The sequence below is a fragment of the Alligator sinensis genome, unplaced genomic scaffold, assembly GCF_000455745.1.
Source record: "Alligator sinensis unplaced genomic scaffold, ASM45574v1 scaffold1806_1, whole genome shotgun sequence".
In the NCBI taxonomy this organism is placed as follows: Eukaryota; Metazoa; Chordata; order Crocodylia; family Alligatoridae; genus Alligator; species Alligator sinensis.
This window is the reverse complement of record NW_005843247.1, coordinates 61,449-79,533: the sequence shown is the minus strand read 5'-3', so window position 1 is coordinate 79,533 and position 18,085 is coordinate 61,449. Positions and strand designations below refer to the sequence as shown.

Genomic DNA, 18,085 nt, shown 5'->3' with positions numbered 1-18,085 from the left:
GAGCAAGGACTAGCTATGGCCTGCTTGCCAATGGTTGTATAGGTTCCCAAACACAATCCCTGTCAATGTTCCCTAGGCCTAATTCTGTATGGCGTAGCCCCTGAGTTGACAGGTTAGTTCAATACTTATGACCTCTTTTGAGATAACCAAACATTTCTAATTAAGTCAATGGATTTTGTGGTAGAGCATGCCTGTCTGTACTAAAGTCATCAACACAAAGGCCATCAAACAGTTGTGAGATGGTTAACAATTTTCAGTAGCTATGGATGTGGGCCAAATTCAAATGAGTGACCTAAATGTGAAGTTGCGTATCCTATTATCAGTCTGAGCCATCTTGTTGCTTGAAACTGTCACAGTGACCCAGAACTAAATTAAATAGGAAAGTACAATGAATGTCATTTTGCACTTCGTTATCCAAACATATTGTGGTTTTACAGTACCATGGACAGATGTACTGTTGTTGAGATAATTGGGCATTGTCAGATTCATAGATTGTACGGCCGGTAGGAACCTCAGAAGATCATCGGGTCCAGCCCCCTGCACCAAGCAGAAAAGATAACTGAGGGTTAGGTGACCCTGGCAAGGTGACTGTCTAGTCTTCTCTTGAAGACTTCCAGGGTAGGCAATTGTACCACCTCTGGAGGGAGCTTATTCCACAGTCTGGACACCCTGACTGTGAAGAAGTTTTTCCTAGTGTTGAGCCTGAATTGGTCTTCCAGGGGTTTCTGGACATTACTCTGAGTTTTCCCCTCAGGTGGCCTGGTCAACAGTTGCTCACTGAGCACTTGGTGTACTCCCCTAGTAAAGCGGTAAGCTGCTACCAAGTCCCATCTCAGCCTTCTTTTCCTCAGGCTAAAGAGTCCCAGACTCTTCAGCCTTTCCTCATATGGCTGGCCGTATAAGACTCTGATCACACGGGTGGCTCTTCTTTGGACTCTCTCAAGCTTGTTCATGTCCTTGTTAAAGTGCAGTGCCCAGAACTGGATGCAGGACTCCAGTTGTGGTCTCACAAGTGCTGAGTAGAGAGAAAGAATCACCTCCTTGGCTTTGCTGGAGATGCATTGATTGATGCGTGCCAGAGTATTATTTGCCCTGCTGGCTACAGCATCACACTGCCGGCTCATGTTCATACTGTGGTCTATTATTACCCCCAGGTCTCTTTCATTCACGGGTCCCTTTCATTCATTTATACACCTACTTTTTTCCTGTGACACAATGGAGATTCGCTACTTTGGAACAGACTTGATTAAATCGAGTCTGCTCCACACACAAGCTGAGGTGAGCTGCACTGCATGCAGCTGTATAAACAGCTAAATGCACAATAGCATGAAGAAAATGGTGGCAGTCCACTTATGAACTAAAGCACCCCTGAGGTGTCAAAAGTGCACTGCCACCATTTTCTCAGTGCCAACGCACATTTCGCTGCTTATACAACTGCAAGCATCGCAGCAGTGGTTGCACGTGTAAAAATGCCCATTGTGAGTGTTTATTTCTAGCACAGCTGCAGAAGGACTCACCATCGTGCCTCTGGAAAAATTACAAAGATTCTAAAAATGAAGGAAACCTATTATTGGAACAATTATTTTTATTTAACTCCAGACTGAAAAGCATGAAGCCTTACAACATACATAAATGCTTCCACGTTGTTGTTACAATATGTTTTTGTATATACATGGCAGGGACAAGCAGTGATTCCATTTTTTTTTAAGAATATGATGATAATCTAGTCTGGATTTCCAGTCAGTTTAAATTTTCTTCTTAAATACTTGATGGCACACCTGGTCTTCACAAGTCAGTTCCTACGGTAGTAAAACAATTGGTAAGTTTAAATTGATTCCAGTATGCAGCAACTCCTCTCACAAATCACTGAAAGCCAACAGACCTCCCACTTAAGAAAGGATTTTCCTTTTTTTTTTTTAAATATATTTTATATAACCAATCAGTTGGCAATGGCTAATCTGTAGCAATTAGATTTTGACATATGAATTAAGCTTTAAGAATATAACAATGAGTAATGTACTGAAATTGCCCTATAATGGTAGAATTTTGCATAATCTATTACTAAAACAACCTACTATAATTTATAGGAAGCACTGAAGCAACAAGGGAATGACAGCAAAACGGTGGAGGGAAGATTAAAAAAGAATGGGGACAATTGCAGTAGCATTTCAGTAGACTTAATGTGTGCCTGTACATGTGTGGGGACGCTGCTCCAATGCACTGTAATACTCTAACTACTGCTTCTAAGTCTTCTTCCTTCTACTTCTTGCTAGAACTTTGCTTTCGGGAATGTATATTTGTCTTGCAGAATTTTTTTTTTCTTATTTATAATTCATTTGAGTATTAGTAATCGAGTCTTCTGGAGCGTACTAATTAACACACTGGAGCATACTAATTAGCTTCTGCATCTCATTTATACGCGTTCCTGTGCTTCAAAATGGTGGTGGGGATCCAACAATCTTTAGTTAAAGCACCCCCACCGCCATTTTCAAGTACAGTGACACTGATACACAAGACACTGTGGACACTTTAAGCAGAGTGCCTCTCGGAGTCGCTCTAAGCCCTACCATCCCCACCCCTTCCAGCACGTAAAAAGATGCATAATGTGCTTGTCAATTAGGCCCTTCTGTTTTCAGAGATCTCAGGTTGAATCCTGGTGCCAATAATTGAAACTTCTGACAGTGAAATAGTTGGCAAATTTTGAATTTATATTGTAGTAGGGTGATAAAACTATGCCTGCCAGCTGGATGGGAACTTGGTTTTGACCTAGATGGAAGAAAACAGTATATTTTTTTATTCATCTCATTGTCCTTCCAAGCATGCAAGCTTAAAGAAGAATTAGATTACCAAGTTAACCACTACCAGCATAAAATGTAGTTCATTTAACTGTACAGAATTAAATGCTACAACAAAATACATTGAACTAGATCTTCAGATGGTGCAAGTTGTCATTTGTTCACTTCAGTCAATGGAGCTACACCAAATTACACCACCTGAGAATTTGGCTGTTCATCTGATGCATAAGGGGAAAAGTTCCAAATACACCACTAATGCATACTGTCCAGCAAATAATTAATTTAGAGCTCAGTATTATAGCCAGTCAGCAAGTTAGGATCAAAAAAATAGTTTTCTGATAGGCAAGATTGACAAGGACAGCTGTGTCCAGATGAGAGAGCTTGTGCATGAGTGTGTCAAAGCAGTTTGAGATGCCACAAGAGGCATGCTAAGAATGAAAAAAAGTTTCCCCTCTAAATCTGATACTGTGAAATCCCAGTATGAAAAAAAAAAACCATGCTGGAAAAAACAGGCACAGGGTGCACTCCTAAAGCATGCCCAGAGGCAACCGGAGGCTAGGCCCTCCAAGGAGATACTCTGGCACCTGGCCAGAGAGTCTCTATGGGTGCCTCATGCCCCTGCTGCTCCAGCACACTGTCTCCATGTGGTGGGGCAAATAGGAGCGGGGCAAGGCTCAAGGCTGCACCAGTGATTGGACCCAAGCTCTAACCCTAGTAAGTAGGGATGTGGGGGTGGGGAACTGTGGAGGTGAGGGGGAGTGTCTGGAGGGGGGGACTGTGGGTTGGAAGACTATGTGGGAGGGGTGGGTCCCCTGCCCGACCCCCAACATGGCACACTGCCCTCTGCAGAAGTAGCAGCTGTTGGGGCACTCATGCCCACTTTTGGCAGAGACCCCCAGTGGCTGCACCTGGCACAGGGTGCATGCCCTTGGGCAGGACCAGGTCACTCTTGCTGTCACTCACGGTCCCAGCACTGCACTCAGAAGCTGTGCACCCTCAGGCTGGGCTGGGTCTTGCCTCCATGAAGCTAGACCAGCCCAATAGTGTGTGGGGCACATGGAGGCAGGACCCGGCCCGGCCTGAGGGCATACAGTTTCTGTGTGCAGTGCTGAGATCCCAGGTGACAGCAAGAGCAGCCCGGTCCTGCCCAAAGGTGCAAACAAGCAGGCCAGGCCCACTCCCTGTGTCATGTGCAACTGCCAGGACCGGGCATGAGAGCCCCGATGGCCACTGCTGCTGCTTTGGAGGGGACTCTGTGCCACGGGGGTGGGGGCAGGGGAACCAACCCTCCGGAGCAGTCCCTGCTACTGCCCCACAGTCCACCCACACCCACAACCCCACCCCCCACAATCCACCCACAAACCCCCCAAAACCTCACCCCCACAAACCCTACACCCACCCCCCCACATCCCTTCCCCCTCCCAAATCTCACACCTTGCATGTCCAGCAGCCAGATGGGATGGGACCTGCTGGCAGAAGCAGGGGTGATACACAGGGGATGCACACAGGTGCACAGGCACCCCCTTGGCATGGTGGTGCACCCCCTGCAAAAAGACGATGCTGACAGGGGCCCACACTGGTGCTGGGACATGTGGCCCTAGCCTGGAGGGGTGTGGGGGCGTCCTGGTCCCAGGAATCACTTGGGGAGTGGGATGGGCTGAGGGGAGGGGTGGAGGTGGCAGTAAGGATGTGTGTGAAAGAGAGAGAGATGGGTGTCGGGGATGCGGGGAGAGCTCTGGGTAGGAGAGGCCTCCAGAACTGGGCTTAGAGCCTCCCTGACCCTCTAGAGCAGCCTGTGCAGGGGGAGGCTGGTGTGGAAGGGAAGGGGCTTGCCCAGCCAAGGATTTCCCATGAACAGCATGGGGATCACTGGGACTTGGGCACAGACACTGGGAGCAGAACAGCAAGGGCTGGCACTACGCAGAGCCACAAAGCCATGGGTGGTACAGCTGCAGCTAGACTCATGTCCTGATGTCAGGAGGGAGCAGTCAGTGCCAGTAAGGACAGGCAGGGGCTGCTGGTTAGGAGTGAGGGGCACTGGAGGGACTGTGGGTTGAGAATGAGGGGCAAGGGCAGTGGCAGAGAACCAGTATATCAGTTCTGCTCAGTGCCCCACATCCTGGCGAGCTCCATCCACCCACCACCTCAGTGTTCACGAGCTGCGCCTGGTACCTTAAGGTATGTAGAAAAAACATTTAAAGTGGTGTCCATGGCCGACTCTCTGATTCTCCAAATCAGAATCGAATCTTTAGATTCAATTCAGCCGAATCAAATTGGGACAGTGATCCAAATCAGTGAATTGAATCACTGTCCTCTGAATGGGGCTGAAGCCAAATCCGAATCTGAATTTAATACAGCCCGCTTCACACGCCCCTAATGGCTGTGCCTAGATACCAGCCCCTTGGTTTCAGACACAGGCCCCTCTAGGCCTCCTCTCACCACCAGTCCCAGACCATCTGCTTTTTGGAGCACCAGCCCCTCTAGGTCTTGGCCTTAGCCAAGCTTACTCTGCTGGTGTGCCTTAGCCAAACTTACTTTGAAAGGCTTAGAACCCAGAATGCCCCAGGCACCATGCTAGGTTCCCTCTCCCCCCACCCCAGCCACCATCCAGCCTTGCAGCTTTACACAAACCCCAAACAACAACAACAAAAGCAAGTATGTGGAACATCAATCATCATATATAGTAGGGCTGTGCGAGGCTTTGCACTGTGGTTCAGATCCGGAGATTTGGATGCTTCGATGATCTTGACATGCTGTTTCAGACAAAGTGCTGGCTTCGTTAGGCTTTCCAAAGTGGTTCAGAGCTTCTGAATCACTTCGGAAAAGCTTTGGAGCCGCTTCGGAGATCCGGCCATAGGGTATAATGGGGAATCAATGAAATATCTATAACTTTGCTGTTTTTTGTTTGGTTTGGATGAAACTTGCAGAGGTGGTAGCCCCTGCTAAGAGCATAAAGTCTGCCGTGTTTCAAGAAGATCTGTGCAGGAGTTTGGGAGGGACTGTACCCCAAATTCCTGAAAGCAAAACTTATGTCACATGTATGTGTTACACCACAGAGGGGTGAAAACTACAGAGGTGGTGTCCCTGGTGAGGCCACAAAGTCTGCCAAATGTCAAGGAGATAGGTGCAGGGGTTTGGGGAAAACTGCACCTCAAGCTGTGGACAAGCAAAACTCGTGACATGGGTGACACCGTGTGTGTTAAGGCGCAGCAGGATGGAACCTGAAGACCTGCTAGCCCCTGCTGCAGCCATGAAGCCTGCCAGATGTCGAGGAGATAGGTGCAGGGGTTTGGGGAAAACTGCACCTCAAGCTGTGGACAAGCAAAACTCGTGACATGGGTGCTTGTGCAACTGACTGTGTCTGTCTTGGGGCAGTTGATTGTCTGTATTGATTATTTCCTCTCCTTAGTCTGTGATTTTGTACGTGTTAATCCGTTCTCGTTAACTCGTTATGTAGTAGCTAGGTACTGTGTATTGAGCTGGTCCCTGAGTGAATCATGATTTATTGATAACTGGTAACACAGTAGCTTAGCAGCCAGGCCTCCAGTAGTTCCCTCCCCTCCCCGCCACTCCCCCCGTGCTCCAAGACAGACACAGTTGCACAAGCACCCATGTCACGAGTTTTGCCTGTCAGCAGCTAGAGCTGCAGAGCCCCAGAACCCAGAACCCCTGCACCTATCTCCCCGACAGCTGGCAGGCTTTGTGGCCGCAGCAGGGGCTACCATCCCTGCAGCTTTCACCCTGCTGTGCCTAAACAGACAGTGTCACCCATGTCATGAGTTTTGCTTGTCCGCAGCTTGAGGTACAGTTTCCCCCAGACCCCTGCACTTATCTCCTTGAAACTTGGCAGGCTTTGTGGCCTGAGCAGGGGCCACTATCCCTGCAGTTTTGACCCCACTGTGGCTTAACATATACATGTGACATGAGTTTTGCTTTCAAGAATTTGGGGTGCAGTTTCCCCCAAACCCCTGCGGTGAACTTCTTGAAACTTGGCAGGCTTTGTGGCCTGAGCAGGGGCCACTATCCCTGCAGTTTTGACCCCACTGTGGCTTAACATATACATGTGACATGAGTTTTGCTTTCAAGAATTTGGGGTGCAGTTTCCCCCAAACCCCTGCACCAATCTTTTTGAAACTTGCCAGACTTCATGCTCTCAGCAGACGCTACCACCCCTACAATTTTCATACAAGTCAGACAAAAAACAACAAAGTTATAGATATTTGATTGATTCTCCATTATACCCTAAGGCCAGATCTCTGAAGTGGCTCCAAAGCTTCGGAGCTGCTTCAGCCGGATCGAAGCGGGAACCTGGTCCGGAGCTCCAGATCGGATCACTGGCATCCAAATGGCCAAATCCAAAGCCAGATTGAATAGCTGCCTATTCTCACAGGCCTAATATATAGCACACCTGCACAGCTCATTCCACAGTGAGGGTCTGAGTCTTGAACTCCAGGCTCAGGCTTATATGGCCCTTGCTCTTTCCCCTCCTGGTTATGTGACCTGGCTTGTTGTTCCAAGGTCCAAAAGCTGCTAATCCCCTATTCAGCAGCCACATGTTTTGTTCTCTGCAATTTGCAAGCTGAGCCCTGCAACCTAATTGGCAGCAGATACAAATAGCACAGTTCCTTCCTTACAAGCTCTGTTTGCTTCAAGTAACAAGAGAAGGGGTCCCTTCTTACAGGGGTTTCTAAAATTTAGGGATTAGAGCTGCCTGGGTAAAAACTATTGTAAGTGTGTGTACACCTCAAAACTATAGTACTTCATTATGTTGCAGTTTCATTTAGGTGCTTACCCCCCTTGAAATCTGCTCTTACCAGATGCAGTTTGTCTCCTTCAATCCAGTGTTTCCAGCCTCTGTTGTTCTTCTCACCCTTCTGGACACATACTAGTTTATCACCATCCCAAGTCACCAGTGCCTGTGTAAATGAAATGATTAAATCCAGTAAGATAACTAGCAACCTTGGGAAAGATCCAGACACATAAGAAGACACAACTGCAATTCCAAAAATATTAACTGCTTGTGTAAGGATAGTAGTAGCCCAGCTGGCCTTTTGTATAAACTGGTTTGTTATCAACATCCAACTATTTCTTTGGATGCAACAACATATATTATTTATGCATAAGAGGGGAATTAGATAAGTGACTCTACAATGAGTAATGAAAGCATTAATAAAAAGACTGTAAGTTGCAATAACTGGAAATCTGTGGATCATGACAACTTAACACCTATTTCTGCCTGCAGCAGACTGCAAGAGAAAATGTATGGTAATGTCACCTGATACAATACACTTATAAGTTATTTTATTATATCCTTCATGTACTGTCTCAAAGAACTTTAGACAGAGACAGTCACATGCTTAAAGGGAAAAAAAACCCTTTCACACTGAACTTGAAATTGAATAACTCACTGAAGGGGGAGCCCAGAGGAGAATTGAGTTCTAGGTCAAGTAGGCAGGAGCAAATGAGCAACCTAACCTCCTTCGCCTTCAGATGTGTGGAAGGAATAGAGACAAACCAATACTGGGGAAGTGGAAAGTGTTTTGGGTGTCCGTGCAAATGAGGTCAAAAAGGCAGGATGGAATGATTCCAGAGTTCTGAAAAGCAGGAGGGCCATTAGTCTTGGGGTTAATAGGAAACCAGTAAATGTGCCTCTGCACCATCTTCCTATCTGGGGGTTGGGGGTGGGGGAGAAGGAAGACTGTCGGCAGCACCGTGGATCCTCTAAAGCTGAGGGATTTAGGAACACTGTAAAGAATGAACTTCATTAAGAAAAATAAAGTAATAAAGACATGGCTAAAATTACAGTCCAATCTAGTCCAGTCAGTGCCCACTTAGGGGTGCATTTGGGAAATTCTTCCAGAGATAAGCAGGCATACAGATAAATGAAACAAAGAAGAAAATGTGTCTCAGATTTCTGATCTGGAAAACAAAAGTTAAAAGTGGCAGGAAGCCCAGAGATGTTGGTCCATGAAGAGGATTTCAGACTTTGAAAGGCTCTGTAGCTTTATATTGCTTAACAGTAAGAGGAGTGAATCAAAACCAGTAGGAAGAGGACAGAGTGATCAGAGAGCAAGTCAAGAGAAATTAATGTCCATATGCTAAACAAATCATAGTGTCATCTACAGAGCAGAGATGTTCACGATTAAAACTGCTATTTATATGTTTAGAAAAGTCTCTATCAGCTTTAGACTACCTGATCTTCTAGTTCAGTTGAAGATGGTTATTTCTTTTATGGAAAAGTTTCTCACTGATAGAAAGAGAAAACTCATTCAGTTTCAGGTAACTTGTCTTATTAACTGGCTGGTTAAGTGACAGTCTCTTTAAATGACCAATTCCCTTTTGAAATATGCTACCCAATATCTTCCCATTCATTTTTGTGAGTCACTGTTTTTGTTAACATGACAATAAGGAAATCTTTTACAGAGGGGTTTCCAAGACTAATAGTTTACTGCTCTTTATATATAAAACCCCTTTCCCCCAATTTATTCAGAAAAAAATGCTTGTTGAAATGATTACCAGTAATATCAAAGATAAGGCAGAATTATAATGGGACAAGCTGTCTTTTATTGCAGCTAGAGAAGGGTGGTGAGAAAGGAAGGGACTGGTGACACTGGGGAAGGAGTGTGATGAAAAGGTTTGAAGTTAGAGATGGATCTAGGGAGACTTGAATGCATTGGTTTAAAAACCTCACAATGCTCATTGAAGAGAGGGGTACAGAGAAGGATTCAAGCAAATTCAAAGCACCAGAAAAAGTCCAACACAAGCCTATTACTTCTCTGATTTCCATCAAAGTGAAAGGAATCTACTTGAACATGTAAAACTAGTAGTAGTGAAAAGAGAAACTGGCCCTATTGATCCAACAGTGTCCTCCATTAATCCTATGCTACTCTACAGAGGGATTAGAGGAGCCGCAGAAGAGCAGAAGCTTTACCTTTTTGTACTGCCAACTTCTTGACAATGAACAAGGCCATATAGGCCTTGTTCACAGTGAGCTTCAACCTTCATTGTCATCTGAAGCTAGCAGCAGAAGCCGAGTTTGTTTCCTCAGGTGCAGTTGAGAGGGACAAGATAGTTAGGAACTGAGAAAGAGGACAGAACCATGGTTATCAGAACTGGTGAATGAGTGGCGAAGAGGGAACTTGCTGAAACAGCTGACTGTACTTGTTAGGGGAAAGTTTCAAAGATGCGAAGAGGAGTTTCAATGGGAACTGGGCACATGACCTTCACCCTCTCCCCCACAATGTAAGTGTTTCAGGGGAGAATAGTAGAAGAGCAAAAAAGAAAGGGGGCTTTTAAGGAGTTAAGTAAATTTGCCATATGGTTCAGGCCCTCATCTTTCACACATTTTCTTCTAGACCTTGTACTCCCTTCTACTGGAGAGCCACATGTAAAGGTCTCACAGGAGCAGCCTCATTAAGACTTGGTAATTTTAAAATAATGCAGGGAGGGAGTTTAGTAGTTGTAAAATTTAGATTTAATATGTAACTTCGCTAAATTACATATGATAAAATATATTCCTTTCTTTACTTTTAAATATATAAAACTACAAAGAAGTTTATTAGAGAGAGACTGGAAAGGTTTCTTGTGAGGATAAATATAGGTAACTATTTCTGTCACAAATCTGAGAAACCTTTATTTGCATATAAAATAAATACATTAAATGTGAAAGAAAATTTGTCTTGAAATGCAAATGACCTGCATATTATAAATAAGCATTTATCTAACATTGCTTTTCATCATTTTTTTCCTCAGACCTCTTGTCCTGGTATGAACTACTCTGTAAATGGAAATTAAACACTAAGGTTTATACCTTTACCACTCTGTTGTCAAGACCTTTGGTGTGTTCTTCAAACTCCACTCCAACAGTGAAATTTAGTTCATAGTTTCTGAAAGTGCTCAGTGTTTTTGTCTTGAAATTATTTCCATCTTGAATAAATTCCTTTGTTTGTTTCAGGTGTTTTGCAATTTTACGAGTGGCAAAATCAATATCTAGTAAAAAGCAGAAAATAGGAGTCTATGATAAACCAAGTCAAATTCCAATTTCTGTTACAGAGACAGAAAAATCAGTTTTTATGTATGTACACAATAAAAAACATAAATACAATTAGCCTTCTCATTTACAGGTAAAAATGCAGTAGCTGTATTCTAGAATGGGTCAACATTTTTTTTTTTTTTAATTTGCAACTTTTTCTAAGGTGTTTTGAAAATGAAATTTTGAGGAAATTATTTGTTTTTCAAAATGTTCTGAATTTTTTATTTTAAAAATCATGTTCAATTTGGGAATTTTCCATCTCCATTTTCCTGTCTGCACCCCACTTTTTCTGTAATTCAATGGAAGGAAAAAAAGAGTAATAAAGGGAAAAAAAGAACCTTTTTGGGAGAAAAGATCATTTCCAATTCTTGGTGAAAAATTTCAAGAAAATAATACATTTTCCCATATTTTTTCCAAACCATTCTGTCTTTTGATTGGCTTTGCTCCTTTCTGTAACAGGATCTTAGTATGAATGCTTAATAGATTCTTGTTGAGTAAATGAACATATCATAATCAGTATTTTGATCTTTTCTAGGGCAGGGAATGAATTAGAGTCAGATGACCTTCAAGACCCATTCCATTCCTATCTTCTGTGATTCTGTTTGATCCAGTTAATTTTGGTATGTAGCTTTTAAATTATAGATTATAGGTTAGGATTATATTGCATCTCTGGTGTCTGAGTGTATCGCAGCTAGGACTACACAGTAGTATTGCATCACATGAGTATCTGTAAGTGCCTTTTACTTCACATTTTCCAAGAAATTTGAAGCAGAGATTACACTAACAAACTGTTTACAAAAACAATGCCAATAAACAGCTAGATAAGAGCTACACTACTGATTGTCTCTAGGAAGCATAGGTAGAAACTCATCTATATTGGTCAGACTTTAAAAGACAGAAATGGATAAAAATATTTTCCAGCTTCTACTTGGGTAAAAGATGGAAAGTTAAAAAGAATACTGCATTTGACTTCATTTCTCCCTTAATATATTCTGTTAGCATGTATTTGTTACTAACTTCCTTAAATATTCCTTGTTTTGTTCATGATGAAGACTAAAATTATAATGCAACAAACTGCTTGCTACTGGGTGCATTGAAAGATATCTCAAAAGAAGAATATATATTAGCATCATGACTTAGTCTAACCTATATGATACACCTGATGCCAGCTGCATTACCAGCTACAATAAATATTTTGACCAGCTAGCAATGAATCTTATAATGGTGCTATATGTAAATGAAATCATTTAACATGTTTCTCCAAGAGATTGAAAAATGGTTTGGCTTGTTAACCATTCTTTAGCTTTTCTATGTACAAGTTAATCATTGTCAACTTGGCAAAGCCTTGTACCAATGGAATCCATTTTCTTTGGTGGATTCATTATGTTACTGCTGAAGCACTAATTGAATTGAGTGAAAGGATTGGTTAGAACAAAATGTGACTTTAAAATAGGAAATAATGTTCTTATTCAAGTATTTATACTCTAGGGTTCTTAGATATATTTTATCTGCTGCTGTGGATTATCTGCTGCTCTGGGTCTGATTTATAGCCAGGTAACGCAAAATTTAGATCTCCCAGAGGGAAAAAAAGTCTAGACTTCCAAAGGAAAGCTATTTCTGACTAATATATTAGTCTTGTAGCTACTGCAAAAAATCAGAGGAGGTTTTATTAAGGCATACTTTTCATAACTGCATTTTGAACAATACAAGCAATAAAGATGAAATATTGTTCTATTAGATTAGATTAAAATACTTTGTAACGTGCTTATGAAAAAGTTACAGTTTCTGGCTTAAAGGGCAAAACTATTCATTAATTAAAGTATAGGAATGCATATGTATTAATTATAAGGATGGATGAACTTCAGAAAGTATAGCTTCAATGTGCTTTGAACCTTAACTCCTTAATATGTAGAATATCAACCAAATGTAAAATTGGGAGAAGCAGAGTGGAAGAATATCTCTCCACCATTTCCATGTCATTTCCTTTCACCGATAACAGTTAATGAGGGACAGATTCTCAGTACCACACAAAAATAGGCCTCTGTATTTTACTTTATTGCAAATTTAATGAATACTTTGAATATGCCTGAATTGCTATACATAAAACATGGTGGCTTAGTGAAAAGCCTGCTCCAAAACCAACTAGCACAAATATATCTTTTCTACTCCAGCCCCTCACCAGAGATGTTCTGGAGGAGATAGCTTTGCAATCCACGGAAATTCAACAGGCATCTTCTCTGTGGAATTTGCACATGTAATTCAATGGATCAGATTATCTCCCAGGAAAAGGTCTGTGTCTCTACTTCTTGGCTTGTCATGTTCATTTTTTGTGTCCTGCATTAACGAAGTCTGGGTCACCTAGCAGACCAGGATTTGTTATTGGCTTGAACTGCTGAAGTTCCCATTCAAGTCGATCTCTCACTGCTAGGTGCCTGCAGGCTGGCTTCCACAAGGGAAATCAAGAGGCTAAACTGGATCAGTTATCTTATTCTTTAATATGTCTAATACCACAGAGAAAACTAATAAGATCAGACACAAATTAAGTTTGCTTGACTTAGCCTATAGTAAGGTCATTATAAACAGTCCAATGAAGTGGATTTGGTTAGGTGTCCTGTTCTAATTACTGGCTTAAATGGTTTTAAGGATGCAGCAAAGATTAGATAATCATGCCTTATCCAGCCCAATGTATGCTACAAGTTACAATACAAAAGGAAGCAGAGAAACAGAAAATATACTTGTTGCAGAAGGATTAGAATTAGAATGTGTAAATATGGAAGCAAAGGAGGTTTAGGTTGGATATTAGGAAAAACTCTCTCACTAGGAGGGTGGTGAAACACTGGAACAAGTTACCTAGAGAGGTGGTGGAATCTCTATCCTTGGAGGTTTTTAAGGCCTGCCCTGAAAAAGCCCTGGCTGGAATGATCTAGTTGGGGATGGTACTGCTTTGAGCCGGGGGTTGGACTAGATGAACTCTTGAGGTACCTTCCAATCTTAATTTTCTGTGATTCTAATTAATACATACTCTACCTCTCACTGAATTTAAATAGAAGGCAGGGCCAAGTGAAACCTTAAAACACTGATTCTCAACCTTTTTAAACTCAGGGCACACCTTGGAAAGTATGAGCTCTTAGCTTTCCAGTCATTTCTTGACTATGGAAAAATTACAAAGCAATTATGCTGCTGCTGTTGCAAAAAAAATAAAAAACCCTCAGAAAAGCCACAACACAACATATTCTTCTTGATGCTATGGATTCTATTTGAAATCTCTTGGTTGATTTTGTGAATCATGTGTAGGTGTTTGTATACCTCGTTTTCAGCAGCACCCTGAGGCCCCCTTAAAAAGACCTCAAGGAACTCTAGCGTGCCAGGGCAACTTGGTTGAGAACAAGTCTTAAAAACTAACTCATTTGTCGTTAATGAGTCTGTCTTTAAGGTGCCACCCTGCCCTACCTTCTGCATGATGTCAGACTAACAGGGCTACCTACCTCTATTCATGAATTTAAGTAAAACTTGCAGCTTAAATTCTAGGTGGAAACACTGATCTAAAGACATGAATATTACTAACAACTGCTGGGTTTCTTGATAAGATTTAAAAATGAATATGTATGAGCAGGTATGGCTGAGTTAAATGCACCAGTACAACAAGCACACACCAACTGCAGAAACTTCCTTAGCCTGACAAAGGGTTTTGAACCCGAAAGCTTGCTTAATAATTATTTTCCAACTATTTAAGTTGGTCTAATAAAAGATAGCAGATTCACCCAAAGAACCTTGTCTGCCTATGTCCTTAGACCAACACAGCTACAACCTACACCCCAATACAACAATGTACTTGGCGATACCCAAGGATTGAAGGAGAAAACAATGTTGTGCGATGCCCCGTCAAATTAAAAGATGTTATAAAACCTACTGATCCTCTTAGAAAAGAGTTACAACATACCTAAGGTGAATGCACAGACGCCATACTAGAAATAAGATGGGTGTACCAGCTGTTAAGAGAACTTTGCAAAGTCACCCAGAGCAATCAAAAAGTCAGTTTTCTGTATGCTGCATTGCCAACAACACAGCCAGCAAAAATCATCTGTTATTTCCTCCCCCCACCCTCAAATGCATGAGTTTTGTGTTAAAATCATTATTTTGAAATACTTCTGAGCCTTTAAGGTGTCTTAGAGGAACCTAAGCCTTTTCAGTGTTTCCTCTGAAAAATATAAAGGCTAAAAATGTACTTTTCTAAAAAAGCAGAAGCTAAGATTCTCACCTTCAGAAGCTTGGGTTTTCAGAAAAATATTTGAAATATCATAGACTCATGGTAAAATTGTGCACGGTGACAATTTTGCTTTTATGTATTCCTGTCTTTGTCTTTTTGAATACGCTGTAAAGTAAGCATTAGGGATCAGTGATGTGGATAAAACTCTATTAGCAAGCTGGCCAAATCACTAAACTTTGTTAGCTTCAACTTAGGACTTCTGACAGCTATCCATAAATCAATCACTAAAAAATGTATTCAGAATGTTGTGAAAATTGTTGTGTAATTGCCTAGCTTGCGTTCATGTGTGACCAATATATTTTTCCTAACATATTATTATCTACCTAAAGGTGGATAAATTAGGTGCTCTTACTGATTCCAGTACTTTGAGCTCTTTTTATTGCATCACATGTTTACAAGTACCTGTTTCAGTATCTGAACCATTCAGTCCTTTAGTTTTCCAATAGCTTGCCTTAGTATACACCATCAGGTTATTAATGCATAATGCATAAGTCTGATAAGTCTGATCTCTGCTTCTGAGGAAAAGTGCAAGCGACTTTGTTCTAACAAGACTCGTTTGCCAGTGTCAGCGTTACAATGATGTCAGCTACTATGAAAAGTTAGTGTGAAAGGCAAACTATAAGAGAAAATGATGGATAGACAACAGGTCACTATATACAAGTCAATGTGACTACTTATAGGAATAAAGACTACTTGGGTATATCCAGGATTGGACCCCAAAAGGTTGTAAATTGTTATTAGGAGAAAAAACTAAAAACTGACAGTTTTTGCTGCTTTTTAATTTGCAGTTCAGACTAATAAGATACCCTTCCCTGACAACCTAGCTTTAATTAGCCAACTGCCATTATTTTTTATCATTGATCTGACTGTCTGATCTAAAGTTTGTAAAGTATGTAGACTTCACAAGCAGGGAGAACAACTCATTCTGCACCTGTTTAAGCAGTCAGGTTGAATACCTGTAGTTGGGGGCACGGGAAGGGTCTCTGACCCTTTTCATTCCATTTCTCATTCCTGTACAAAATTACTTTCTACATTTTTTGCACTTTGGGGAATACAGTCCTATTATAGGAACAATGGAAATGAGACAATCAATTTCTTCAGAGTATACTGAAATAATTTTTTAAAATGTTAATTGCTTCTGTGATTCAGTGCCTATTCATCAAAATAAAGGCCTGATGCTTCTATTAAAATGAACAGGTGATTTACCATTGACCTCAATGAAGCCAGAATTCCACCTAAGGACCAAATTTACATACATATAATGAGCTAGAAGGGTAAGATATATTTATTTGCATATGAACAAAAGCATTTGAAAAGAAATTTGTATTGAAAAGTTCAAATGTAAAATGATAGTCAAAGCAAAAAGATACATTTATCCCTTATAAAACTCTCACACTGTCATTTATAGTAATTGAATATGGTAATATGAAAGAAAATAAGATTGGAATTGGCACAATGAAAAGCTTGATCTTACCTCATAAGTCAAGCTTCCTTAACTTGCTCCTTGCACTAAATTAACACTATGATGATGATCTTCTAGCATCTAAAAAAAGGATTCTAGTTAAAACCCTAAATTTTATTGCTGTGGAACTACACTCCCATAAAAACTGTTAGAAACTTTTGCCTTATGACAAGTTCTTATAGTCTTTACCATGCACATTTTCAACTATCTTTTAATTCAACTGCAGTATTACTAAGAGCTAATGGCTACTTTTTTTTTTGCTCCAGTGCTCTGAAATATTTTGTTATTTGCTGAGAGAACTTCCCATGTTTATCTAGACACATTATAGCAAGCATATGATTTTTGGTGTGGTTGCCAGAAAATATTATGTTCAAAGCATATTACAGAAGTAAGAGTTGTCTGCTATTAGGTTTTTTTTAAAGCATAATTTACTAATAAAATTTTTTGTCCCTAAGTATGTACAGTATATCAGTATATATATTATTATTTATTTACCTAAAGCAACCATGTAGGCTTCAAAGTTTTCATTGGATTCCATTTCCCACGTTCCATTGTAATCAGCAGGCATTGTGGCTAAGAGTTTAAATCGAAGGACAGATCAAATGGTGAGCCTGGAAGCAAGAGCTGCAGAAAGAATGTTTTGTAAGTCTCTCCTTTTTATATCTTTTCATGGATAAAATTTATGGTTTTCCAGATAATAAAGTTGAAGGGTCAGAGTGATAACTCAGCAGAACTTTGCCTTCATTGACAAAGTTCAGGAGGACAGCAGGCAGGCAAGGAACTGGTTTCTGAAGCAAGAAGTAACAGAGAAAATGATTTTACATTGACCTTTGTAAAGAACTGCAAGCTATTATGGGTACAATTTCGAAACATGTAGAACACAATGACAAATTTAAGCAACCCAATTTAAGTAACCCAGAGTAGATTCTTTTTTTCAATTCCCTTCTCCTGCATGCCATTTGCCTTCATTAATAGCTCAGCCTTGCATATCTTGGCTATGTGACAGATGAAAGATTGTACCATATTTTTAAAGACAAAATATTGTTTTTATTTAATTTTTACTTTGATTCAGTTTCATCCGTTATGATACAGTTTAAGATATACTTAGTTTGTACCACTGCTGTCCCTCTTCATAGATGTCATATGTGGACAGATGTGCTTCATGCACTAAATCCATTTGGGCACATCCACACAAGTGTGCACATGCATCTTGCAGCGTCTCAAAGCCCTTTGAGATGCTGCAGGAGGCATGTGTGGGAATGAAAAAACATTCCGTACACTGCAGATTTGCAGCACGGGGGCAAAATTAGATCCCTGGATATCCAGGGATCAAAAAAAATGCAGGGGAAAAAGTGGGGCAGGGCACAGTCTGAGACCATGCCCTGAGGAAACCGGAGGCTTAGTCTTCCACAGAGACACTCTGGTAGCCAGCCAGAGCATCTCTATGGCTGGCCCTTGCCCCAGTGCTGAAGCACGCTGCCTGCCTGTGCAGGGAGCTAGACCCGGGCTCCATGCCAGTAAGGTGGGGG

General features: G+C 41.4%; 1 protein-coding gene across 5 annotated transcripts in view; it reads right to left on the bottom strand.

Annotated features, from left to right (window-relative positions):
- Positions 1-1,575: 1,575 nt before the first annotated feature.
- Positions 1,576-18,085, bottom strand: part of RBP2 (retinol binding protein 2) — a 45,206-nt gene continuing 28,696 nt past the window's right edge. For all 5 annotated transcript variants that reach the window (XM_006038090.3, XM_006038088.3, XM_025194565.1 and 2 more), the window contains 4 exons: positions 17,052-17,180; positions 10,606-10,784; positions 7,610-7,711; positions 1,576-1,799 (listed from right to left, as the gene is read on the bottom strand). In XM_006038090.3, the coding sequence (XP_006038152.1) occupies positions 1,746-1,799; positions 7,610-7,711; positions 10,606-10,784; positions 17,052-17,124 (408 nt within the window). In that variant the 5' untranslated portion in view covers positions 17,125-17,180 and the 3' untranslated portion in view covers positions 1,576-1,745. The remainder of the gene's footprint in view (positions 1,800-7,609; positions 7,712-10,605; positions 10,785-17,051; positions 17,181-18,085) is intronic.